This window comes from Coccidioides immitis (genome assembly GCF_000149335.2).
Source record: "Coccidioides immitis RS genomic scaffold supercont3.6, whole genome shotgun sequence".
Taxonomy (NCBI): Eukaryota; Fungi; Ascomycota; class Eurotiomycetes; order Onygenales; family Onygenaceae; genus Coccidioides; species Coccidioides immitis.
In genome coordinates, this window is record NW_004504312.1 from 1251573 (window position 1) to 1276027 (window position 24455).

Here is a 24455-nt window from a genome sequence, read left to right on the forward strand (position 1 = left end):
CACACCTTGTCAGTACGACCAGGATCGGTCCTCGTGCGTCCTAGGGCTAGGCAGCGGGCCCATGTTGCTCCATGTCTTGTTTCTTTGCTCCCCTGCTCTTTTTGAATCCAAGTGGGAAAAAAAAAGGGGGGGGGTTATTTCAACGCAGCGCCTGGTGTCGAATCTTCAAAGTCCCGAAACAGAGATCCCCCGCACTTGTCATTGCTCGCACAGCAGGTCGCTTTGCAGGGCGAACAGTTCCACCGGGGGAATTGGACTCATTGTTCGACGGTAAGCTTTGGCTAATGAGCACACTTTTTCTGATCCTCTATTTTGATTAGGAGATATTATCCACCCGGCAGCTCGTTCCGCAATCCTTCTCCACTGCATGCACGTCTGCAATACTCGTAGAGCCGATAAAAGCCCTCTTACGGAGAGATCTCATTGTAGAGCGCGAATACCAGGGGCCCCCTCACTGCTTTTGGAGGGGCTCTACGGAGTATAGGGCACCTGCGCCGGTTAGGTTCCGAGGACGCCGGTGACTACAGCCCGAAATCTCATCTCGATTGAGTCTACGCAGCAAACCATTCCAATATTTCTCGGCTTGGAAGGATGGAGCCGGAGTATGTATGTTGGTTCGGGTCTTTGCGGCGATTCCATCTTCTGAGAGCGACTTTCCAACTGCCCGGATACAGCCGAGATGCGAGGAGGCGACGGTGCACGGGCTCGAAAGTAGTAATATCATTTGCCAAACTGGCTGTCCATTCCGGTGCGCAATTCCGCTGGCGTTGAAGCTTGGTGAATCCTTTCAACCAAAAAAAAACAAAAAAAAAAAAAAAAAAAAAAGAAAAAAGAGGTAGTTTGGTCCTCTTATTCCCTTTCAAATAGAGGACTACATGACTGCATCTACACCATCCGCATTTCTCATTGCTCTAAACATGTAAAAGAACCCTACACGGTTTAAAGGGCTGCCTGTTCTAAACACTCTTTTCGCCTAATGTCCGGGGGACGTCATCTGTGTTCGATCGTCATGAGCCATCTATAGTTGGGTCTATACCCGGAAAATGTATCCTGTCTCTCAGCGGCTACGGAGTACTCCGTACTTCTCAACCATATAAACTTGGTTGACTAGTTGACAAATTCACCATACACGTCTTGTCGTTAGAACTCGCAACGAGGTCAGCGAGAAACCACTGTCCAGAAAGACATGCTACCGTAATGATACCGGCGCAGGACTCTCAGAGACCGACTCGCCTCCAAACGACGACACCTGTTCTGGTGCACTTGCGTATTGTAAAGGAGGAGTTATCTTGATGTGGTTATCCCAATAGCAACGTCTGGACACGAAGGCGGCACGGCAATCTATGAATCAACGGCCGCTTTTCACCTCGAGATTATTCGTCTCTGCTTCTTTAGCTGAGGTTCCGGGCCGCGCCATTGGCGTTTCGTCGTTCCTCAACTGGTACGGAGTACGGAGTAGTTTGCCCAGAGTATCCCTTTTATTTATTTATTTTTTCTTTTTCTTTTTCTTTTTCTTTCTTTCTTTTTTTATTTTTTTTTTGTGGGCAATCCTTCGGGTTTTCGCATATGTGGTGTCGAATTTAAGAGTGAAGATCACATTCTACCTGCATATTCAAAGCGTCATCATCAAACCTTCCAAAGCACACGCGAGATGTTAGCCACCCACAAAAACGCGGTGGATCGCCACGGGCGCCAAGAGGAATTCTTGATCGATGGCGATTTAAAAAAAAAAAAGGCACCTGACCGCTTTCCCGGAAGGCCAAAATCTGGGGGAGTCGGGACTCTGGATGGAAACTCGCCTTGGAGGCGTTTTCTTCCCGCGCCTGTTCCCTACCGGCATATCAAAAAACAGAGTCAGCCACCGGAACCAACACAACTCTCCTCTCCCGCCATCCGGGCCTCGCCTGGGCGACATGGCCAATTACCGGCGGAGAACAGAGGCCGAGTCAGGCGGTGGTTGGTCCAACCAGACTTCAGAGGGGCTAGATCCGATTGGGCTTGGATAAGCTCGTTGGTGATTGAGTTAACCCGGGGCTGGGCAACCTTACAGACACCGACAACCCAAAATGCATGTGTGTGGTTGGACGGGAAAGGCGATCCCAGTCGCGTCCACGCTCTTGAGGCGAGCCATGGCGGAAGTGCTGACTGTGAGCCGCAAGCGATGTTGCTCGTCCGGTCTTGCTACATATATTATTGTTTCTTTTCAGACGTGACGCCCGCGAGCTCCTTCACGTCTGCTGCTTCAGCCTGCTTGTTTCGCCCTCCTGTGTCGAACTAGAAACACTCTCCCCCCTTATTTTTTCTTTGGTACGTCCCATAAGTTAGTCCCGACCCACGAAGACAAACGGGAACTTGGGCGATTCAGTAGTACGATTCGGGGAAGACGGTTGCCTCTGAAAGACTTTTTCTTTGCCCGCTTGAGAGCTATATGAGACTCAGGCGCGGGAAAAATAGAAACAAATATTTCTGACGATGATAATCGCTTACAGCCGTTCCAATTTCTGGTAAGCCCTGTGGGTAAAAACTCTATCTGATGCCCAGCATTTGTCTTTTTGTTTATCTCTGAGACAATGGAGCTTCTCGCAGTGACGCTGACATATTGCGCGTGAAGAAAGAGAGACAGGTCGTACGAGGCATTCGACTATGTGATATAATCGCCCGTTTTTTTTACGTTTCGTCCCACCCTGTCCGTCCTCTGCATGTTTTTCCGGGGCCTGACAATCGGCCGCGTACCGCGAGTTTTGACGCAGCAGTTCTTAAGTACTGAGATCCAACCAATTGCCGTTATACTGGCGTTATGCACTGGCAATAAAAATGGAAGAAGGAGGCGGATTGTCTGAACCAGGGGAGAGGCCGATGATCTCCCCCAGATCCGATGGGTGCCTACCTCCCGCTCCCCCTGAGACTGGCATCCGCGAGCCCAGTTCCCCGGGCCAGAACCCTGCATGCATGGGCAAATTCGGTCTGTGGCGGTCTCACTCTGTCGCTGAAAGCAAAAGTATTTCAAAAATTCACTCGTCCGCCGGCGAGGAGCCCGCACGTCCAGTATGGCGCGGGGACCGGGGCGGCCGCTTTTTGGGCCCAAGACTATCGAAGAGATCGCAGAGCAAAGGCATCACCTCTGACATTTCAACTGCATCGGGAAGTCGGGAAGGAAGACATTTTACTGTTGGAAACGTGGGTCAAAATGGAAAAATATACCTCAGGTATGCGCTTCTAGTGCGATTATTAACTGACGAACGCGGCTTGTGGATATTCTACTAAACTATTATCCCTCATTGTCATCCCACAGGCCCGTGCCTATTTCGAAGCAGGCTTTCCATACTCGAGGACGCTCTCAACCCCCGGGACACGGACACACCAAGCACGTAAAAAGCTTACAACCGATGCCGCAGAGCGAAGATGTTCGACACAGCTTTTGGTCTAATTCACAGATGTCCGATTTACGACCTCAGCATATTCAAGAAAGCAGTCTGGGCGGCAGAACAGTCCGGGATGGCATGGCTGGTTCATACCACCACGGCTCTCAGTTAAGCAGACGGCATTCCCTTTCCACAATCGGGGATGAATATCATCCGTCGCCTTCGAGGAACCGTGGGGAGTTGAGGATTGTGATTGAGCGACCTGATACCGAAGAATTTAAACCACACGGTAAAGTCGAAGTTCCTTCGTTGGAGATGTCTATCCCCCATTATAGGCTTGGAGGCTTCAGGTTTACACCTGGAGGTACACCAATGCTCCGCAGTTCAGCATATACTCGAACTTCTGTCTCAGATAATTTCCGGTCATCTACATTTATGAGAGCTGACGATCCTGAAGTGCCCTCTATTCCTAGCGAAATCCCGTCCAGCGGCCTGTCATCTTATACCCCGCCGCTCTTTCCCTCCCCTCGTGCTTTGAGCGGGATCAATACATCTCCAGCCCAGTCCAGCGTCTTCTACAAGCTGAAGGAGCCAATAGACCCGTCAGTCTTCGACCACTTGATGCTGATTATGGACGATGTTTCGGTGGTACGATATGCAAAGGAAACCAAGCAAGTCACCGCTGCAACCCCGGCCCGTATTGTCGCCCAAATCTCGTCAGAATCGTTCATGGACTATGAGCTCGTGTCTGACTTCTTCTTGACGTTTCGCTCCTATCTATCACCGAGTAATCTGCTCTCGCTACTGCTAGCAAGGCTCCAGTGGGCAATCAACCGCCTCGAAGACGACGGTAGAATCATCCGAATTCGCGTATTCGCGGCCTTAAGACACTGGATCTTGAATTATTTCGTTGACGATTTTGTGTCTAATCGCGATTTGCGAATTCAGTTCTGTGGCCGGCTTAACCACATGTACGAGGAGATAAAGCATAGGAGTAAGAATAGTCACAGCGACCTCAAAATTCTGATAGATTTGAAGAAGTGTTGGAACGGCAGATGCTCCCTTTACTGGGACGCACAAGAATCCGCAGATAGGAAAGATCCTGATGAACCTGTCGTTCCCGGCGGCATCGAAGGTAGCAATGATGGAGAGCTCAGTTCCAGAGATCTGGAGGAGATTGGCCATAATTTTGAAAATGTGCTAGGGATGCGTGTGCAACCACCGGTTTCTGCCCGGCCCTTCTCGCCAGCGGCGGGAAACTTGGATTCTCGAAATCAGCAAGCATCGCCTGAACCTGTCGTTGAACGCCGAACATCGCCTTTGAGCCCCAGCACCATTCAGCCGGACTCTTGCTCGTTCCCGCACATTATCCCAAAACGAAATTCCTTTCAATCTAACCAAGCTGAAGCTCCCCACCCTGTGGTTTTAGCGTCGCCGAAATTTGGTTCTCCTATTTCCCCTGGACAATTTGCGTTTCCTCCCATGCCTCCGATCTGGCGTCGACCAATGCACTCTCACAAGCGCAGTGGCAGCTTCTCAGATTCCGTCCGCGATGATCGAGCGCCGCTGCCGCTGTCCAGCGTCGACTCTCACGGACAGCCTCCGTTCCAGATGCTGCCTCACACAGAGAACATGATCAGAGGGAACGTATACGGCCCTCCCGAGCCTCTCTTGGTCTCTTTCGGCCCTCCATCTCCTAATTTTGAGGTTCCACCGACGGGATTTGGAAGACAAGATACAACTACCCGATCGGATCGGCCAAAGCAGTCGGGCCCGGCTGTGAAAGCGTTTATTGGAACGCTGCGGCGTGCTCTGCAAACCAGGCCGTCTGGACAAGGCCCTTCTCGCGGAATAAGCCCGAGCGAATCACGAGGAAAAACGTCACCCTTGCCTAAAAATGTGTCCTTCCGTCCTGACGGTTATAGGGGCAAGGGAGGAACGCATTCGCAGAGCAATACACGTGTGGATCTGCTTTGCGAGGAGGCATATTTATCTTACCGAAAACTGTTAAAGGAGTCGGAGCTTTCACGGCCATCAATGGACCAGGGAACTGCACGCTCTGCGCCATCCGATACACAAAAGGAGCGTCATCTTTCTGGTGATATGCCTGCTAATCCGAACTATCTTGCAGCCTCACGACGTGATAGCATTCCTAGTCAATTGACAACGGGAAGCAAATCCATCGTGATAGTGGACGATACTCGTACTGGAACACCGATAATGCCAAGTAGGCTGCAGATATCTTTACCTCCGACAAGATATGATCCGTCTAAACCCGCTAGGAGCTATTCACCATCGCGCGATGTAGGTTCGAAGCCCTTCATACCTTCAGGCACGATTAGACACAGTCCGTGCTATGGGGAGTCCTTTACAACCATGTTTGGATCAAAGGCTCCCGAATCGGGACGGGAATCCTTGGTAACTTGCGGCGAAAGCAATCGCGGAGTCAACAAGATATTCCACAATATTCGAAAGTACGCATCTCATGAAAGTGTGATGAATAGACATAAACCTGGTTCCGATATTGAGAGCGTGAATCGGTCCGACATTTCGCAGAAATCCAGCCTCAAGCCCCGTGGCCCCACGCTTCGTCGACGACGGGGTGGAGATCTACGAAAGATGCAGAACGAGACCGAATCAGTGCCTAGAAGCAAAGCATCCTCAGCCGCTGATGATATGACGGAAACCAGTTCAATGGGCGGTTCCATGCTACAAATGGCAAATAAAATACATTTCAACGAACGAAATAAAGAAGCTGCCAATCGAGCCCATCCTCGTCAGCGCCACTCTCTGGATGAATCGCGGCATCTGCGTCGGTCTTTTGAGGCTACAGTGGCTGGGTTTGCTAAAATACCCGACGATGGTGACGGAGGTATCGAGTCAACGTTGCTGAAGCTAGAGGGCAAATGGGAAACGCAGTCACCTATCTGTGGACAGCAGGGTGATTCTAACGCCCGTGTCGATGGGAGTTGCAAGCTTAGAGCGCCAGGAGCGTCTACGCTTGGATCCAGTGAACATGGAGCTTCGAGTACATCCGGGGTTCGAATCAGCTCGTATGTTGAATCTGAGGATTCCTACTGCTCCGTTCCACTTCTTGAACGTGGCTTGGCCGATGACTCAATGAAAAGCCCGCGGCTGTACGATGCTGATTCAAATACCAACTCGCAGCCGCAGCTCAGTGGCCAGGAACAACTTCCATCAACAGAAACCGAGCCCTCTCTATCAATTGAAATGGTAGAAAAGACGGATAGCATGCAACAACTTCCGCATCACTCGAGGTATATGAAGAGCCGTAGTACCTCTGCTCACCCTTACGGCAATGAACTTGAAATTGACGACTATGCCTCCGAGCTGTCATCGGAGATTTCGATAGATGTCATTAATGGTGCCGAAGCAGCCGGCCCATCCAACAGAAACGGCCATGGTGCCTCTCCAATCATGGCCTTTGCAACTCTCGGAGTTCCTACGCATCCGCTCGCTGATCCACCATCGCCACCGATAACTTTGGGATATCAAGGTAACAGGACATCTGATGTATACCCGACAAGCCTGCAACAGCAGCCTTTGACTCCCGAGGTGTCTCCCAACAGTATGGCCTTGAGGAGAACTTCTGGAGGTGTGAAACACATACGCTCTCATCCAGACAATAGTCAACGTAACGGAGAGACACACCTTCAGGGTTCGCCCACTGGAGCACTTACGGGCCCTGGCCATACGCCGTTTATCCTAGCATATGATTCAGAACTTCTCGCTCGACAGTTTGCTATCGTGGAGCAGGCTGCTTTGAGCGAGGTGGATTGGAAGGACCTGGTTGATATGAAATGGAGTCATTCATCGCAAACAACGCTCAACTGGGTGAATTATCTGGCGGACCAAGATCGCAAAGGCATCGATATGGTTGTTGCTCGGTTCAACCTCATGGTGAAATGGGCGTTGTCGCAGATTGTTATGACAACAAATCGGGCCTTGCGAGCAAGCACAATCACCAAACTCATCCATGTGGCTGTTTATTCGCGGAGGATCCGCAACTACGCTACGATGCTGCAGATGACGATAGCATTGTGTTCGATCGACTGCACTAGGCTTGTCAAGACGTGGGAGCTTGTTCCCGATGGCGAGAAGCAGCTGCTCAAGGAGATGGAACGCTTGATTCAGCCCACCCGAAACTTTCACAATCTACGGTCTGAAATGGAGACTTGTAATCTACAGGAAGGCTGTATACCGTTTGTCGGTAAGTGGCTCCCTGTAGGATTACCGTGTCGTGGCATAACCCATCACTGATATTTGGTTTATTATAGGCCTATATGTTCAAGATCTCACTTACAACGCCCAAAAACCAGCTCAGATCGCAGGCACTCGCGACGGCGAGCCGCTAGTGAATTTCGAGCGATATCGCACAGCTGCGTCGATCGTTAAGAGCTTGCTTCGGCTAATAGACTCGAGTACAAAGTACAACTTCGAGCCTATATACGGTCTGGTTGAAAGATGTCTTTGGATTGCATCTTTGACAGACGACAGAATTATCACCCTCAGCAAGGAGCTCGAATGAATAAATCTTTGGGGGGGGGGTGTGTGTGTGTGTGTCTGGATCCCGAAGTTACCAGGCATAATAGAATGCCCAACAGGGTTGGATTGATGCCTTGTCGTCCAAGCATTTCTCTCATAAATTCCGAAATCTCCATGTATATTATGACATGTTTCCAGCGCATCGTTTCTCACCAACTTTCCTATTCTTTGTTTAACGTCATATTTTTTGATTATTTTATGCTTTACATTTTGCATTTTCGATACCCCAGCGGAACTTCGAACAGGTTGCTATTTGGAGCGTGGGAGGGACCGTTCTAGAAATTATTGGATAGCAATGCCAGCTCAAGTTCACAGAGCAATCAATTCTTAGCGATAAAATAATTTTGATTCCGATTATTGCCTATAGTCTCTCTCGTCCGATCGTGGACTTCATGCCTGCTCCTTCGTATATACGGGATATTTTTTACTGAGCACAGTTGGCGGGGTTAAACCCGTCCGTGGTGGTCCCTGCACCTGAGACTGACGTTGGCAGAACCTTAAGTTCACGTCCCAACTCCGGCTACTTGTCCCCAGATAATACTACTGTCCGGGACCAATTCTGATCACATATATATATATATATATATATATACGCTTTTCTCGGCTAAAATTACACGGCAGGCCTTCAATGGAGCTGGTCGTCCAATAGCCGTGCAGCCATCGAGTCCCTGACATTCCCGTTAAGCCCTCATGGATCCATTTGACAGTCACCGATAGTTGTCCGTTCCCTCGTGCCCCAGATTATGGACCAAGCGGGCCCTTACCATGAAGCGTCATCGGACGCTGATATCTACGAGCCAAACGAACTTGAGAAGCCGAAACCACGAGCCCTACCCGATGATCTCCCTACGTCTTTGGACGATCGCCGCTCGGTGCCCACATACACCGCAGAGACAGAGATGTATGACGGTTGGCAAGGTGAGTTGCTTCTTTCCTAGTGGCTTCTCTCCATGGGTACGCCTGGAGTTGCGTGCAAATTTCCCCTCCACATCCCGGTTCTGCGAATCTATTTTGTCTGCCGGGTTTGGTTGGAAGGAGACAAACCTGATTTCGCAATTCCATGATGCACCGAGGGCCAGCCGGTTGCTAACTTTTTGTCGACGGTGTTTGTCTGAAACAGGCCAATCTCAATTCCTGACAAGTCCTGTTCCCACGAAGCCATTAACGTTTAACCTCACCCTCAATGACCAGACGCATGACGATGACCTTGGCTTTCGAACGAGCGCCTACCCAGAGAATGGACGCATGGAAGGCAGTGACGCGCGACTAATGGAGATGCTAGCAGCTCAGGCCGCGCACAGAGATGTTGGCATCGCGGGAACTGATGAAGACGACATTGCTGCCGACAAGAAATTGACGGACGAGCAAAAGCGCGATATCCTGCAGAAGACGTTGAACACAGCCGCCAGCAACGGCGACGTCGAGAGGGTGAAGAAACTGCTGAACGGAGAAGCAAGCCGATACGTCGACGTTGATCTACCGGATGAGGAAGGAACGGTGCCGTTGATATATGCCAGCTGCTTCGTATGTCTTTCGCTGTTCTATTTTCTCTTTTGCCTGGGTGAACTGAGCGAAAGCGAGGGCTAACGCTGGGTAGGGCCACCACGAGGTTGTCACTGCACTGCTTGAAGCGGGAGCGCAGGTTGACAACCAGGACCGCAATCGGTGGAGCGCACTGATGTGGGCGATGACGAATCGGCATAAGACCATTGCAAAGGTCCTGCTCGACTATGGGGCATCTCCCGAGATCAGATCTTCTTCTGGAGGTACAGCTTTCGATTTCGTGCAGCCTGGGACGGACATCTCGAACTATCTGCAAGAGAACGGCTACAATTTTGGGTCGTCTGGTATCGACAACGACTTCTATGACTCTGGTTTCGGTCACGGTAGATTTGAGGAGGAAATGGCTGAAAATGAGATAAAAAGACGAATGATGATGGAAGAAAGCGCAATGAATTTAGAGGTTGACTTGTCTAGCCTGGGCCTTGACGAGAAACTCGACGTAGGCTGTTTGCACCCCATATATCCCTCTATCGTGACCTTCTAACATAATCCTGCAGGCTATGGACGATGAATTGGAAGACCAACAGGAGTTTGTGTGGGACCGGTGTCTTCATGATCAAATGTTTGTTTTCCAGGAGCACGAACTGGACAGGATCTTGGATATTATAATTACCACTATGACACCGCAGCGTTCTCCGTCTCAGAAGCCCATCCCCGCAAACGTCCTATTCCTATGTGCTCGATACGCCCATTACCATGCCAGCCCAGAACTCCTGAGCACGTTGCTCTTGTCGGCAACAGATCGGATCAATACCGTGGTAGAAAAACATCAGTGGGATATGACCATTTTGGCGTTTTGGATATCTAATGCTACGTTATTACTTCACTACCTGAAGAAGGACGGGGAATTGGTATCGGCAACGGTCGAGTTTCAACTCCATCTCGCAGAACTCATCAATGATATCTTTATCCTGATTATCCGCGATGCAGAGCGGCGCATGGACAAAGTTTTCGATAACGCGATGCTCGAACATGAAACAATTCCGGGATTCGAAGACGTTCATTTTCAAAATGAGTGGAAACTCTTCCGATCGAAATCGAAAGTTAAGCCTGAACCGTTGGAGAAGAGACTGAGACCGCCTTCGCCGAAGCGACGGGCAGAAATCTCTCCGCGAAATATTACCTCTTTGCTCTCCTCGACTCTTTTTGTGCTGGACCTTTACGATGTCCACTCTGTCATCACTGCCCAAATACTTTCTCAGTTGTTCTACTGGCTGGGTGCGGAGCTCTTCAACCGGATTATGACGACGAGGAGATATCTTGCACGCACGAAAGCAATGCAGATAAGGATGAACGTATCTGCACTTGAGGATTGGGCGCGGTTGAACAACCGACAGCCGGAACACTACGAGAACGGATCTACCACCTGCACGGGCGAGAGCACGGTTGAGGCAGCCCGCAAACATCTTGAGCCGGTTGTCGAGTTACTACAGTGGCTGCAGTGTTTCTCGTCGCTGGGTGACGATTTAGACTCCCTGATTGCAACTCTACAGCAACTACCACGCCTGACCCCAATACAGCTCCTTCACGCCGTGAAACTGTATCGGCCAGAGGTGGGCGAGAAGGGGCTTCCGAAGAGCGCGATGAAATATATCACATCTTTGAAGGACGACCCATATCTGCTGTACCGGCCAACATCACCAAAGGCTGAAACAACTCCCACATCACAGGCGACGAATGCCGCCCCTTCGACGCCCACTGTGGCGACTATGCCTGGTAAAGATGGCGACTCAGCCGAACCGGCAACGCCCCAGACACCGCAACTGCAACCACCTTCGACCTCACAGCCACAGCAACAGTCTCCATCGCAGGCATCCCCTCAACCGGCGATCTCCGCGTCAGAACGCACATCCCTACTACTTGACCCAGCGATGACCCTTCCCTTTTCTCTTCCGACAAGCACGGACATGCTGATCAGCTACGGAGCCGGGTTTGGAGGGACGAACCGGGACCGGGAAAGAAAGTATATCCCGACCGTTCCCACGGAGTTTCTGGCGAGGTTTGATAGAAGCTGAACGCGGGCCGCGGTTGATAATATCGTGGCGGGAGGCCTAGTTTGAATCTGTACACATATTACTCCGTACCACATTTTTGAGATCCATGTACAGAGCAGCAGATGCTCGATGGAGCGTCCGGCAGACAGCTCAGCACAAAGAAAGATCGGACGATTTACACTGCAGCTCGCATAAACCTGCACTGTTTATGAAAAACGATGCACAGGCTTACGTAGAAAGATAAGGTTAAAGTTACCGGAAATGTGGTTGGTCCGGACTACGAGGCCCCACCCGCTCGTCACCCAATCAGCCGGGGGGATGTGGACACCAGCTGCCAGATTGAGCATGGCGGTTTTGGTGGAACGGAAGTTTTTTTTTTTTTGGCGTGTATGCATGTCGCCCGCATCTTGGTAAAGTGGCCGGCGGGTGATTTGTGTGATGGATCTGAAAAAAAAAATAATTGAAGAGAGACAAGGAGGACTGGAACGAAGAGAGGTGGCATTCGGGCGACAAAATCGCATGAACTAATTCCGCGTGCAAGTCTTGCCGAGAGTCATGATCTCTCGCACAGGAGGAACGTTCAGACAGTTGCCGTTGGAGCTGTGTGGCTCTGGCATCAAGGGCCGCCGGATTTTGAGTCTCAGCAGCCGGTACTGTAATTACAAGGGTGGTATTGGCCGCACTGTGGTTCGTGGGGGAGGCAGGCCCGTCGATCCCTACCGGATCCAGCCATCGCCTCTCCCCGGTCGCGCCACGCAACGGGCCCCGAAGCGGCCTAGCGCGGGCTCGGTTCGGGCTGGCGGGTCCCTTGTGCTTTCCCGAAAGGGGGAGCGCTGAGCCCGACGACGAATCAGGAAACAGCCACCGATTAAGTAAGCGCATACGTCGATGCGGTGGAGTGGCCGGGGGGGCTGCTGGGTTTGTACCTGGACATGGGCTCACAGAGAAATTTATTATGTGTCTGGACGTCAAAGGTACCTCTGAGTTGAGTCCAGCGCTGCTGTGTTTGTGCTGCTTCCGGAAGGAATGTTGATGGCCCGAAGCGGGAAGTAGCCTGCAACGCACCGCGTATGGGAAGAGTGCTAATCTCGCTCATCTTCACCTCCATCTCTCTCTCTCTCTCTTTTTTTTTTTTTCCCTCTCTCTCTCTCTCTCTCTCTGACCGTCAGCCCTCCTGCTTCAGACCAGCATACAGACTCATCTCCATCTTTTCCTCTCCCGCGTCCTCAAACGGCCTTGCTAGCTGCAGTGAATCCTAACCAAATTCTCGTTTGATGACTGTCGAATCTTCCTTGCCTCGTTCGCTGGCTCTTATGAAGTTGGCCGGCAGGTCACTTCACCCACAACTCGTCCGTCCCACCGCCTCTTCCACGCCGGCCCATCCTGCTTCATGTTGCTCACTTTGAAACCACCGCTCCTCAACGGCATTTCCCATGAGTCCGTGCCTCGGCCTGCCTCTCCTCCCTATCAGAACCCTCCATCGGCCGCCTCAACTCCTAGAACCTCTAAAATCTCGTCCAAGTACACTGCCAGATACGAACAAATGACGCCGGCCCCCGCATCACACGAACACGCCTCAGAAACTGCCCACAGAAACCTTCCTCCGCCCATGACCATGTCTCTCCCCACGATAAACCAGATGCCGAATTCCGCGGCCCAGCTACATCCGTCGCAGTGGCAGCATTCAGAGGAGTCCTTGCGACTGTGGCTTCCGGTAAAGGTTGAAGAGGATCGAAGGAAACAGGAGGAAGAGCGAACGCGTCAAGAGAGTCTTAAGTTGGATCAGCGAAAAATTGAACAGGCCATGTTGAGGGACTCATTACAGGCGGGTGTTCCTCCATATATGATACCCTTGATTTTCACTGGTTTAGGCGGTGGAAATCTGCAGTGTGCGCAACACTATATATCTCAGATGAGCACAGGGACATCACGGCCTCCCCAGATTCCAATGCAAGCCTACCAGCAACCTGCTCCTCAACAGCAACAAGAAGAATATCATCAGCCACAACATTCGCGACACGGATCCCAAACGGCCCCACCTCAGCCGATCCAGCATCATGCTCCAGTTCAAGGGCAACAGGCAGCTTTAGACGTTCCTCGAGATAATCGAATGATTCCACCTAACCCTTACGCTGCCAACCGCTCCGTCCCTCCCGCGACGGCGAGACCACCTGTGCAGCAAACTCCACCATCCCCAGCCCAGAGCCCATATATCCGAGTTTCTCAGCCTGGTCATTCAAACCCTACCCCTGCGGCACTACCAGCCCAACCAATGACCATACTCTCCCGTATCAACTCGGCTGAAATGCACATTCAGCAACCCCAAATGAACCCTGGTGGAAGGCCACCACTGCCAACCAGCTCGCGGACTTCTCACCCTCAACAGAACGCATCCGTCAAACAGGAATCGCAACAACACGCCCAGGCCTCCCCCTCTATCTACTTCCACCATTGGGTGCCACCTTCTAATCCCAACACGCCGTCTGGCAAGAGCCCGAACATCTCTCCTAATACGGGACATCCAGCCTCGCATCTTCGTTCAGAATATCAACATTCTCCGAGAAAAAGAAAGGCCCAGGGAAGTCATCAACCAGCTCCGCCACCGTCGTCCCACCTATCTGAATCGAGTTCTACCGAGTCCTTGCCTAGTGGGCCGAATCGACCAGGAAGACGTAACACCGGCAACTCACGCCCCGGGAATTCTTCTTTATCTCAGAGCAACGACATGGTAGCTACAAACCACTCTGATCCGGGCAGACCCGGTGGGCAGATGAATGTAAACACATTAGTTAGCAATCATGAAAGGACGACTAGCCGGTCTAGCCATCGAGACGAACCTAACTCCTCTAGTTCAGATCACAACCAGCATGGGCAAATCATCATTCTGGGGCGATACCGGACAAGTAGAAACTCGCGAGAAAATTCAATCGCAACGAATGGCAGCGTGGGTAATGAGGCGTCGAGTCACCGCATAGAGGAGAATGCTCCGAAGCAGAATGCCACGGGTCCTCAAAAAGGGCACAGTTCGAACCATATATCCTATAGCAATGGATACCATCACGATGTCTCCAACGGGGTTGCTGTTGATTCAGTCCCTGCCGGTGCACTTCCAGCCCCTGTGATGGATGTGAATCATCCACCTGGTCCTCAACCAACAATGGTCCATCAAAACTAAATGCCTGCACTTAAGCTTCCTTGCATCCACTCTCTCCTTTGTTAACTTGCATGGTTTTCGTTTTCCACTCATGCACAGCGCAAAAGATGGGAAGAGCAAAGAATTAAGCATCTCAAAAATGTGATCATCCACATTTCCCCTGCAAGCATATTTTGAATTTTGCATATATTTCCTAGTTTGATACCACTTATAGTTTCTTTTTAGTTTCTTACATTCATTTGTTTTGTGGGTATGGCGTTGCAGATCACTCTCCCAGTGCATTCTCGTAGTTGGATTCCCGCCTTTTGACCTTTTTTACCACCCTTTTGGATCTATTATCTTGGTTTGTACAAAGCTAGAGACACACACAGAAGTTCACAGTTTTATCATGGCAATGGCAGGAATAAATCAGCTTAAATGCGCTATCTCTGCAAAAATGCTCGTGACTTGCTTCTCCATTTGAATGTAAGGTCTTTGAGGCATCCAATGCTTCTGTGCGTTTCAATAACTTGGTGGTATAAAGGATTGATTTCAGATATTGCGCACAGTCACATGGCATCATCACCACACCCGGGAAACCCCCAGGTGCCTTTCTTCACCACAGCGGGCAGGGTGGTTCTTCTTTTGTCAAGCAGCGGACGACATTGAAAGGTAGCTATGGCAAAGAATCCCAACTGGATCCAAGCTAACTTTCCACATGTCAACGTTTCTCGACCCGCTACGCGCTTCTGGCAGGGCTTATGTGATAAAAAGCATCGGGATCCAGTCCGTACAAGGACCCTGGAGACTGAGCAGGTTGTCTGGGAACTTGGTCCGATTTTTACTGAACGCGAAATGTTTGGCCACGATCTGAACAAAACAAATCTATGATGTGGGTGCTACCTGCGTTGCAACCCAGGTTGAAGGCCCTAATCCTGGACTCCAAGGCTTACAAAGATAAGAATGCAGTGCGCAACGTGCTTTCGATCTTGGGCCTTAAGGGTTACCCTAACGTTTAACTAACTTCGACTGATTGAAAAGGGATCCTGCGCACACCGGTCGGTGGAAACCGCCTCTGTGAGAACAGGTAGCTGACATAGAATAAGCAGACTGGAGCTCCAATTCTAGCCTTTTCAACTACACTTGAGGACTACTCGTCTTCGATGAGGCCGGGCAGATGCGATAGCGGCATGTCTGTCGGCCCTAGGGACTATGTCGATGTTGAAAAATGCGCGGATGGGTTGTACAGTACAATAAGGCGTTTAGATGCGAACAGCTCTTCAAACTCCAACGCCGCAAGTTTACACGTGGAATGCAAGGCTCTGGTGGCAGCAACAACGTGAGAGTCAAGTTCATTCTCATGAAAAATTGAAAGAACACCTTTGGCCCAGGCCTGGTGGTGTTAACGGACTGACGAATTGAAAGTCCTCCTACAAGTTTGCAAATATCGACGGATATGGCTATTGGTTTCGTTTTCCCGGCTTGGAGGCCTTCACTATGCAAGCTTCAAAATATGAGTGCTTTGAAGATAAACGTGGCCAGATCAGCTGTGATCAGGGTCTGTGTAAGTTCAATCTTGTCAGCATTGTTAGTATGTAGCTTACACATACGTTTTCAATAGAATACTGTTCTGGAAAAGAGGAGAGCGATTGACTGTCGCGAAATTCAAACTATTAAAACGTTGAAACACTTTCATAGACAGATGTTAATTGCGTACGGACCGCAAGGCTCTGCCAGCCTGACCCCGAAAAGGAAGTTGACGGCGATGTTGGCTTGAAATTTTACAATTTTTTAATTTTTAATTTTCTTTCTTTCTTTATTTTTTCTTTTCCTTTTTTTTTTTTTTTTTTTTTTTTTTTTTTTTGCCTGGAAGATCTAGCTCTTCTAAAAGGCCATCTCTCTGGCACAATGACTTGCACTACGAGAGCATACTCGTGAATCCCAAAACCCAAGCAGAGTCATTAAAATTATCGACTAACAACCAACCTCTATAGCTCCATTATTTTATCACATCCCGGTCCTTTGTTCTTGGACTACGAGGCAATTTAAAGTTATTGCAGGGCGAGAAGAAAGACGCAGAGGAACAACCCCCTTTTAGACAAGTGCATCATAGTTGCGGACACTGTTTGATCAAAGTGAAAAATCCCAGTCAATATAGCGGAATCATGTTGACGAATACCGCTATCAGGCTATCGCTTTACGTGTCGTCATATTTTTTTGGTCAGTCGGAAGCCAAGTTCCGCGCTCTGCAGTTGGAGATATGAAATGACTGGCAAAAACCAGGGGCCCGGTTCGGGTGCGAATCTGGTTCCGTTTTCACTTGCCATTTCAGGGCCTGAAGCTGCGGAACATGGCATGATGGTTATGGGAGATTTTCGACGCCAATTAGGGCTTTTATGGCCAGCAGAATGCCTCACACAACACGAAAACTATGAGCCATTCTTTGTGAAATCAGGGAGAAACTTATGGAGCAATATGCTCAGACTCCACGGGATAGAGCCTTTTTCTGAACGTCATTGGTTATATGGGGATTAGGAGACTTCTGGCAGTTGATTGCTATTGAATGCTAAGGAATTGCTTTCAAATATGGACGGTCATTGCAAAGAGAAATAGCCACAAGAACAGGGACAGCCAAACATGCTGCAATAATAAGAGGTATATTGCTCCGCAATGTAATGCTCAACAAGTTTAAGTTCAACATCCTGTAGAAAACCAATTCCCGGGAATGCTGGTGATTTGAACCTTGTTCTGGGGGACAAAGTGTAGCCCATATTGCTGTCTCTCACAGCTCTCTGGCTCGGTTCCTCCCGACATTATAACTGTTGGACGGAGGTGCGTCGACGCGCCAAGATTTACCGCGTCCTGTTATTCCGGAAACTCTACTCCGTACTGGTAGTTAAAGCAGTACAGAATAGAAATGCACGTAATAGACATAGCTTTGTCCTCCGTACTCCGTACCCAGTACTGGAATTAAGTATCTTACCAATAGTGTTTGCTTCCTAGGATCGTCTCTGCCAGTATTATCCAATTAAACGCCAATAGTAATACCATAAGTAGACGAATGAAAGTTGTATCAAATATCAACTAATTATCTGATCCATGACCACAAGCATTGGCATCGAGCAGCTCTCGAAACCGGGCGGCTGTTCTCCCAAGTAAATTTTTTCCGCAAAGCACTGCACCCTGCTAGACGTCCTACCATCGTTTAAACCCCATAGTTATCAAGTATTAAGATGCTCACTTCGCGAAACGAGCTGAAAGAAACTGCCGACAATAAACCTCAGAATGTGAGAGCATGAATATTGGATACTCCGGACTCCGTATGTATTATAGATTATAAATTAAATGTCTTAAATAATAATAATAATAATAAAAGAAAATGAAATAAAAATCTAGGCAGATACAAAAAAACTATTTTGGTACTTGAAAACTGCAAAGCGTCGCTCGTCTTCAGATGCTTCCTCTTCAGCACAAAAACTGCGCCTCCATGCTCGGGAAAACTGAAGAAAAATCCCAAGAGAGGATGTTCCAAGATAGCAAAAATATGAAAGTCATGATAACGAGGTATCTTATGAAAACAGAGAACAAATAAAAAGGGGGAGGGTGGAAAAAGAAAAAAAGGAAAAAAAAGAAAAAGAAGAAAAAAAAGGAAAAGAGCAGACTAAAGAAGTGTCAAGTTAGATCGTGACTTAGTCACGGGGGTATCTTGATGCCACATCATAGATGGGATGAAATGAAGCAAAGGCTAGATAGGAACCGGGGACACAAATGGCAACGCGGACAAAATACAGGGACTGACGTTGAAAGGAGAAGACAAAGAAGCTTTTGGTCATATGTCTTGGTGATGAACCAGTGAACCGAACTGCTCTATGGAAAGCACAAGGACGAGAACGAAAAGGAGACAGCGCGTAGGCGTATAGCGTAGATGTATAATCTGAGAGAAAAGGGAAACAGGCGACAAATTGTAAATGGGTCCGGGAGAAAAAAAATGGTTTGGTGAAATTCGCGTGCAAGGAGGTTGACAATCGAAACCGCCAAAGCGGGCATAAGATCGAAGTAAGGCCGGATATCTCTCTGGATAGAACGATTTGCAAGGCTATATGCCGTACTGGACGAGGCGGCAAAGCCCATCTTAAGCCTTCTTTCGATAGTGCACTTTCCACTCTGCCTTTGCTACGCGCATAAACAGCTCGACGTCCTTAATTGGAATCCAACTTGTCAGGACTTTCATCGCATTCTCAAAGTCAGACTCTAGAATGATATCCCGCATGCCGTCAATTAGAGCCGCCGATGTAGCATGCAAAACGTCGAGGCTGCGCCCGAAAGGGGTTGCGATGTCTGCCTGTGGTTGCTGGCTACCGATCGAGCCGCCTTTAGAGTGAGAACTAGTGGCTGGCCTTGAAAGGGCCTCTTCACCAGAGTCCCCAAGAAGCATGAAGACATCCCAGACGCGAAGCTGGGCGGGAAATGGTATAGAGTAATTAAACAATGTTAAATACCAGCGAGTTCCATACGCCGTAGGGGGGATGCCGAGTTCGGTCTAAGTCATTAAGTTAGAAGTCAAAGTCATATAGGTCATAAGGATCCGGCCTAGACCTGTCAACGCACCAATTTTTCCGCAACTTCCCCTCCGTCCAGCCACTCCTTTTCGAAATTTCCGAGTGCTTCCATCAACCCGGCAAATCCAGAACGATACAGACGTTCCAGACCCCTAAGCTGCCAAAGCCTAACTAGCATCACGAATGCATTCTCCTCGTCGTAGTATGCAAGTAGGGTGGCAACCAGAGACGCCATTCCCTGAACATAGCCAGTCTCAGGGAAATAGAGCGACATAGCATGAAGAACGCGGAACAATAGCCTTTGGCCACCCCTATAACGTCGACGGAACATGATGTGGCTACTTATCGTGCGCGGGACGTCAATATCGATCTGGAGGTCATCAGGCGACGGCTCGTCCTGTAGCTCATTGAAGCGGCGAATGAGTTCTTCATCCGTCGGGCTGTCTTTCCGCTTCTTGGCACTAGCTGTGAGGAATGCATGCCATGCTGTCGCTCTCCAGCTATCGGGAATACCCTTCCAGGTCCGTTCAATGAGTTTGGGGCTGGTGGTATCGAATTCAAAGGTCATCCCAGAACCGTCCCTGTCCTTCGACGTGAGCTTGGCCATTTTCCTCCACTTGTCCTCCCGTTCCCATTCTTTCTTCTTCATAGCGCGAGCATAGGGAGTGTCGTCGTGGGCCATCTCTCTCTCCACTGATGCCGGAAGCGTCAACATATCGCTGGCTTCATCCATCAGCTTTCGATCCTTGTTATGCGGCAGTTTATTAGTAGCATATCGAAACCTGGAAGCAGTCCTGGTTAGATTTGGGTGGTAAGAACTCTGAGAAGAGGTTGGGCGGTTGGGTTGGTCGGTCGACTTTCGTGAAGGAGAGCGACCGGAGAACGACCTGATGCTGGCAGTCGCCGTGGGAGTCCTTCGTAATGTCCGCTTTCTACGCGGGGAAGCAGAAGCAAGCATCAGACTCGTCGACACGCGTTGAAGCGGCTGGGGTGGATTCGGCTCCGAGCCGTCTCCGGTGTCCCAGCGCGGGATGATAAACCCATATCTGTCTACATCCTCATTCCTAACGTTATTCCAGTCCTCTATGCCCCCCGCTAATTCAGTCTCTTCTCGCTGGATCATACTACCCCGGCGGGATCCGCTCTTCGGAGCGTTTACCGGTTCAGTGAGTAAAGTATTATCGGTAGCAGATACTCGATCCCCGTTGTCATCCAGAGATGATGGCTCTTCCCACAGAACATCTTGATCCTCATTCAACAGCTGTCCAATTTCGGAATCATCAATATCTGCATCACCCATTTCGTACATCAATCTAACTTTGTGAGACAGTATCTCCTCATCGGCGGAGATAGGCCGACTCGAAGTAACACTTGGCCTACAACGCAAGGAATTTGCCGATCTAATGCGCCTTGTGCTTGAAGAACGGGTCGAGCCATTGACGGTGAGTTTCGCCTCCGTGGTATTGGCGGAACCTTCCGGAGTCTGTTCTGGCGGCGCCTGCTTGTTGGGAACTTGGTCTGGAGTTGACGACTGCAAAGCTTCCATAGTGGCAGTGGTAAGGTCTTCCAACGAGCCAGACGGTATATCCAGCCTTATTCCATGGAACGGCTCGACAGCGGGAAGCGGTGGCACCGTCGGGACTTCAGGTTTCTTCTGCGCCCTCCGACCGCCCCACCGCACACTGCGCTCTGACATCCTCGAACTAGGACGGGGAGGGGCGTCGTTTACCATTATGCTGGGAATTCGCGGGGTGAATTTCAGGCTGGCTATGGAGCGACCGTCGAGCGACGCCCTGGCCCTGCTAAAACTTGTCCGTGGGAGGGCTGTCTTCGGCCTCAGCTTCTCAGTTTCGGCGTGACGGACCGTCAACGTTGGGGATTGCGGGGAGAGATCCGGGTGACTTGAGTTATCGGAGATTGGTTCTTTAGAAGGCATTGAGGGCACTTCGGCTCTGGCAATGGGCGATTCAGCGGCAGCGGACTGTTCTTGTGTGACAGTCTTGAGGCTCGAACCGGACTTGCCCTTCCGCAGGCTCGGTGCGGGGGGATCCGCTTCAGCCATCGCAGGTATTTAAAGTCACAGACACGCGCAAAACGGGGCGATGTCAAGAGGACGGCAAGTTTCAGAGTGGCAACTCGTTAGGAATTGAAACAATTGCTGGGGCCAAAATTTACGGGGCGACGTGGGCAATGGGCCTTTTTGCGGGCTGGGATAGTGACGAGCGTTGAGAGAGAGAGAGAGAGGAGGGGGGGGGGAAGAGAGAGACGGAGAGCTGCGTTCTGCTTAAGTCATCGGCAGGAGCTGTGTTAATTGACAGATTTAAGATCCTCATTCCTTTATTATACTGGTAGGGCAAGAGAACTGCCATACGGCGAAGGGGAAAAAGAGAGATGCCATGGTGCCGATCGGCGTTCGCTTGCAACCAAAATGGTCTCCTCGTTCCAAGCCAAAACTGCAATTTAAAGGGGGCGACAAGCTTTCCAGCCCGTTCGAGTTTAGCGCCGACGGCTCCACCAGCCACCCCAAGCCAGCGCTAGCGGGAACCCATGCCGCATCGGGACTAGCGGCCCAGACTCTGGGGAGGTGGTGCAAACATAGCAAACACAGCAAACACCCGCACTTTGCTGTGGCTTGCCGCGTGGCAGCCGGCCGGATGCAGAGCAGAGAGCAGAGGGCGGAGTGTGTATTGGAGTATGGAGTGTCTGCAGCTGGGGCTCGTTTATCTCTATTGGTTCTAGTGTATGTATGTATGTATGTAGCTAAATACACATCTCCGTGGGTGTGTACAGTTACGGCACGGTACATGGTTACATGTCTTTTTCAGCTCTCAGTTCCCGTTTGCTGCAGCCGCAGCCGCAGCTGCTGCGCGCAATCTCTTCTCCTTCAGGTCCAACAAAGCAGTCAGGTTCCAGGGCGAGTCAAGCATGTCAAAGAAAACCTCCAGCAGTTGGATCCGGTCGCCCTTCTTGAACGCCTCGTCGTTCAAAACCTTGCCAAGCTCTGCGTAGGTCTTGGCCACGTAGGTGGGAGCATTCGGAGCTCCGAAGAACGACAGCATCTTCTGGTAGTCCCATTGCGTCGAGATATCGTTATACTGCTGCATGGGACCGTGGATGAGACGCTCGATCGAGTATCCCGCGTTGTTGACCACAAAGATGGTCGGCTTCAGCCCCTCCCGTATGATTGTTCCAAACTCCTGCACCGTCATCTGCAGACTGCCGTCACCCACGAGCAGAATGACACGTCCCTCGGCGCCCGTTTCTTTCCGGGCCAGCAGCACTCCGAGGAGAGCCGGAACCGTGAAACCGATGCAGCTGTAGTACAGTTGGCTGAAATACTGACAGTTATCTGGCAATTTCAAATCCAAAGATCCAAACTGCGACGTTCCAACTTCCGCAATCACAAAGTCATTGGGCTGGATATATCTGCTTAGTCGATCCCAAAATCGCTTGTGGTCAAGGCCATCGACGCAGGAATCATCAACGTGTGCGGTCTGTGGCAAGGGTTAGCATGCCGCATGCTCATTGGCAGATCCTGGAAAAGGGGGTTGGCTGCATACTTCTTTATACGGCTGGCTTTTGGGGACCGAGCTGGCCTTGCGCGTCAACGGCTGTTTGTTGAGTCGCTGGACCAGCTTCTTAACCACTGGTCTAAAGTCAAGGCCATCCCACACTTTGCTCCCAACAGAGCAATAACTTGGGTGTAGTTTGATTACTTTATCGCCTGGGAGATTAGTGGAGAATCCGCCGGTGTTTGCCGAGACGGGGAAAGGTCCAACGTGTAATATGATATCGTGTCCCTCTATCTGCGATTGTGCACTCGATGGATTGGAGACTATACCGCCATACAATCCGGCGAAGCGAGGGTCGGATTCATTTACAATCGACTTGCCCATAGGAGTGATATAAAACTACCAAAAAAAAAAAAAAGTCAAATTTGTTAGTAGAAAATTTCACCCCACATTAATGTTCGAGGGCAATAGGAGCCAGCGTACCGGAGCATTAATCTGTTCAATCAACTCCTTGGCGTCACCGACCAACCCATGACGTTGTACCAACACATCTATGAGCACACCGGGGCTGGAAGCCTGGTCGATCGCGCGGACAATCTCAGAGACAACCTCATCTTCATGTGCTTCCCTTCCGTCGTTGCGAACTTCCAAGTCAAGAGGAATGGACAATCGGGAGGAATCGGTCATGAGGTCGGGAACATCGATGGGGACGAAGAGATAGACAGGCAGGCGGGTCTTGACACAGGTCTCTATCACGCGATCGATCTGCTCGGGGGCGGTGGCCGGGTCCATGAGGAATGCAGAGTCCTTTCGTACGGGCTCACTCATCTTCTGATAAGTGGTATGATCCCATCCATCCATCCACAAAGTATGATGTATCTTGACGTGGTTACGCTGCATATCGCGGGAGGTGTTGCCAACGATGTGGATGACAGGAACATATTCGCTGTACGCTCCGGCGATACCGTTGATCGCGCTGAGCTCTCCAACACCATAGGTTGTTATGACGGCTCCCGGTATGCCCCGTGTGCGTGCGTAGCCGTCGGCAGCATAGGCGGCGTTGAGTTCGTTGCAGGTGCCCACCCATCGCATGTCAGGGACATTGTAGATGTGGTCAAGGAGATTGAGATTGAAGTCTCCGGGAACACCGAGGATGTGGCGGAGACCGAGCTGGTGCAGACGACGGAATAGATACTCCCCGACGGGAATCTGGCTTTCTTTCGTCATGACCGCAGATCTTTCAGATTAATAAGGTACTTTGCTCTCAGGTTTTAAAAGCAGGAAAATAGAGAGAAATAGAGAAAGAGGTGGAGGCGAGTAGCAGAAGAGAGATCAAAAAAGCAAGGGGAAGAATTTCTGGTCAGGATGAAAAGAAATTCTCCGGGGGTCCTTGTCCCAAAACCACGAGGAGCTTTAAAAACACCCGATCTGCCGCCGCTCGGCCAGTTTGGAACCCCGCACGCTCACTGTCCTGCGTTGTCTGTTTGGGTCCAGTAGCCCGAGCCGAAGCTTGTTTCGGTGATCGGGAGGTGTTCCAGGCCCTGAGAGTCTCCAGGCCAATGGCATATGCCGAGTGACGGTTTGAGGGGTTTCGTATTGGGCGGTTCCCTTTTTTCCCACTCCCATTCCGATGCTTTCAACCGACGAGAGCGCCCTTCCGCTCTACTACATATCATTCAACCGCCGTGCTCTTTTTGCGCAGGAGACGCAACTCTCTTGTCCTGTTCCAAGTCGTTTGCCCGGAGCTGCCCCGCCAAAAAAGACTT

General features: G+C 50.4%; 7 protein-coding genes across 7 annotated transcripts; 5 read left to right on the forward strand and 2 right to left on the reverse strand.

Annotated features, from left to right (window-relative positions):
* Positions 1 to 2814: 2814 nt before the first annotated feature.
* Positions 2815 to 7911, forward strand: CIMG_03408 (low temperature essential protein 1; the record flags this gene model as incomplete). Its single annotated transcript, XM_001243966.1, has 3 exons — positions 2815 to 3206; positions 3293 to 7593; positions 7661 to 7911. The coding sequence occupies 3 exons, from the start codon at positions 2815 to 2817 to the stop codon at positions 7909 to 7911; spliced, it is 4944 nt and encodes a 1647-aa protein (XP_001243967.1).
* Positions 7912 to 8671: 760 nt separating this feature from the next.
* On the forward strand, positions 8672 to 11670 carry CIMG_03409 (DIL and Ankyrin domain-containing protein; the record flags this gene model as incomplete). Its single annotated transcript, XM_001243967.2, has 4 exons — positions 8672 to 8846; positions 9049 to 9452; positions 9526 to 9930; positions 9989 to 11670. The coding sequence occupies 4 exons, from the start codon at positions 8672 to 8674 to the stop codon at positions 11504 to 11506; spliced, it is 2502 nt and encodes an 833-aa protein (XP_001243968.1). The 3' UTR covers positions 11507 to 11670.
* A 370-nt stretch (positions 11671 to 12040) lies between these two features.
* On the forward strand, positions 12041 to 12322 carry CIMG_13710 (uncharacterized protein; the record flags this gene model as incomplete). Its single annotated transcript, XM_001243968.1, has 1 exon — positions 12041 to 12322. The coding sequence occupies one exon, from the start codon at positions 12041 to 12043 to the stop codon at positions 12320 to 12322; it is 282 nt and encodes a 93-aa protein (XP_001243969.1).
* A 553-nt stretch (positions 12323 to 12875) lies between these two features.
* Positions 12876 to 14660, forward strand: CIMG_03411 (uncharacterized protein; the record flags this gene model as incomplete). The annotated part of the gene is made up of 1 exon (XM_001243969.1): positions 12876 to 14660. One exon carries the CDS (start codon positions 12876 to 12878, stop codon positions 14658 to 14660), a length of 1785 nt encoding a protein of 594 aa, XP_001243970.1.
* Positions 14661 to 15296: 636 nt separating this feature from the next.
* CIMG_03412 (uncharacterized protein) lies at positions 15297 to 16882 on the forward strand (the record flags this gene model as incomplete). The annotated part of the gene is made up of 6 exons (XM_001243970.2): positions 15297 to 15475; positions 15538 to 15631; positions 15728 to 15957; positions 16044 to 16182; positions 16317 to 16385; positions 16613 to 16882. 6 exons carry the CDS (start codon positions 15297 to 15299, stop codon positions 16880 to 16882), a joined length of 981 nt encoding a protein of 326 aa, XP_001243971.2.
* Positions 16883 to 17935: 1053 nt separating this feature from the next.
* CIMG_03413 (TBC domain-containing protein) lies at positions 17936 to 21239 on the reverse strand (the record flags this gene model as incomplete). The annotated part of the gene is made up of 2 exons (XM_001243971.2): positions 17936 to 19158; positions 19227 to 21239. 2 exons carry the CDS (start codon positions 21237 to 21239, stop codon positions 18751 to 18753), a joined length of 2421 nt encoding a protein of 806 aa, XP_001243972.1. The 3' UTR covers positions 17936 to 18750.
* A 630-nt stretch (positions 21240 to 21869) lies between these two features.
* Positions 21870 to 24054, reverse strand: CIMG_03414 (pyruvate decarboxylase). Its single transcript, XM_001243972.2, has 3 exons — positions 23173 to 24054; positions 22738 to 23088; positions 21870 to 22671 (listed from the first exon to the last, which is right to left on the reverse strand). The coding sequence occupies exons 1-3, from the start codon at positions 23914 to 23916 to the stop codon at positions 22006 to 22008; spliced, it is 1761 nt and encodes a 586-aa protein (XP_001243973.2). The 5' UTR covers positions 23917 to 24054; the 3' UTR covers positions 21870 to 22005.
* Between the last annotated feature and the right edge of the window lie 401 nt (positions 24055 to 24455).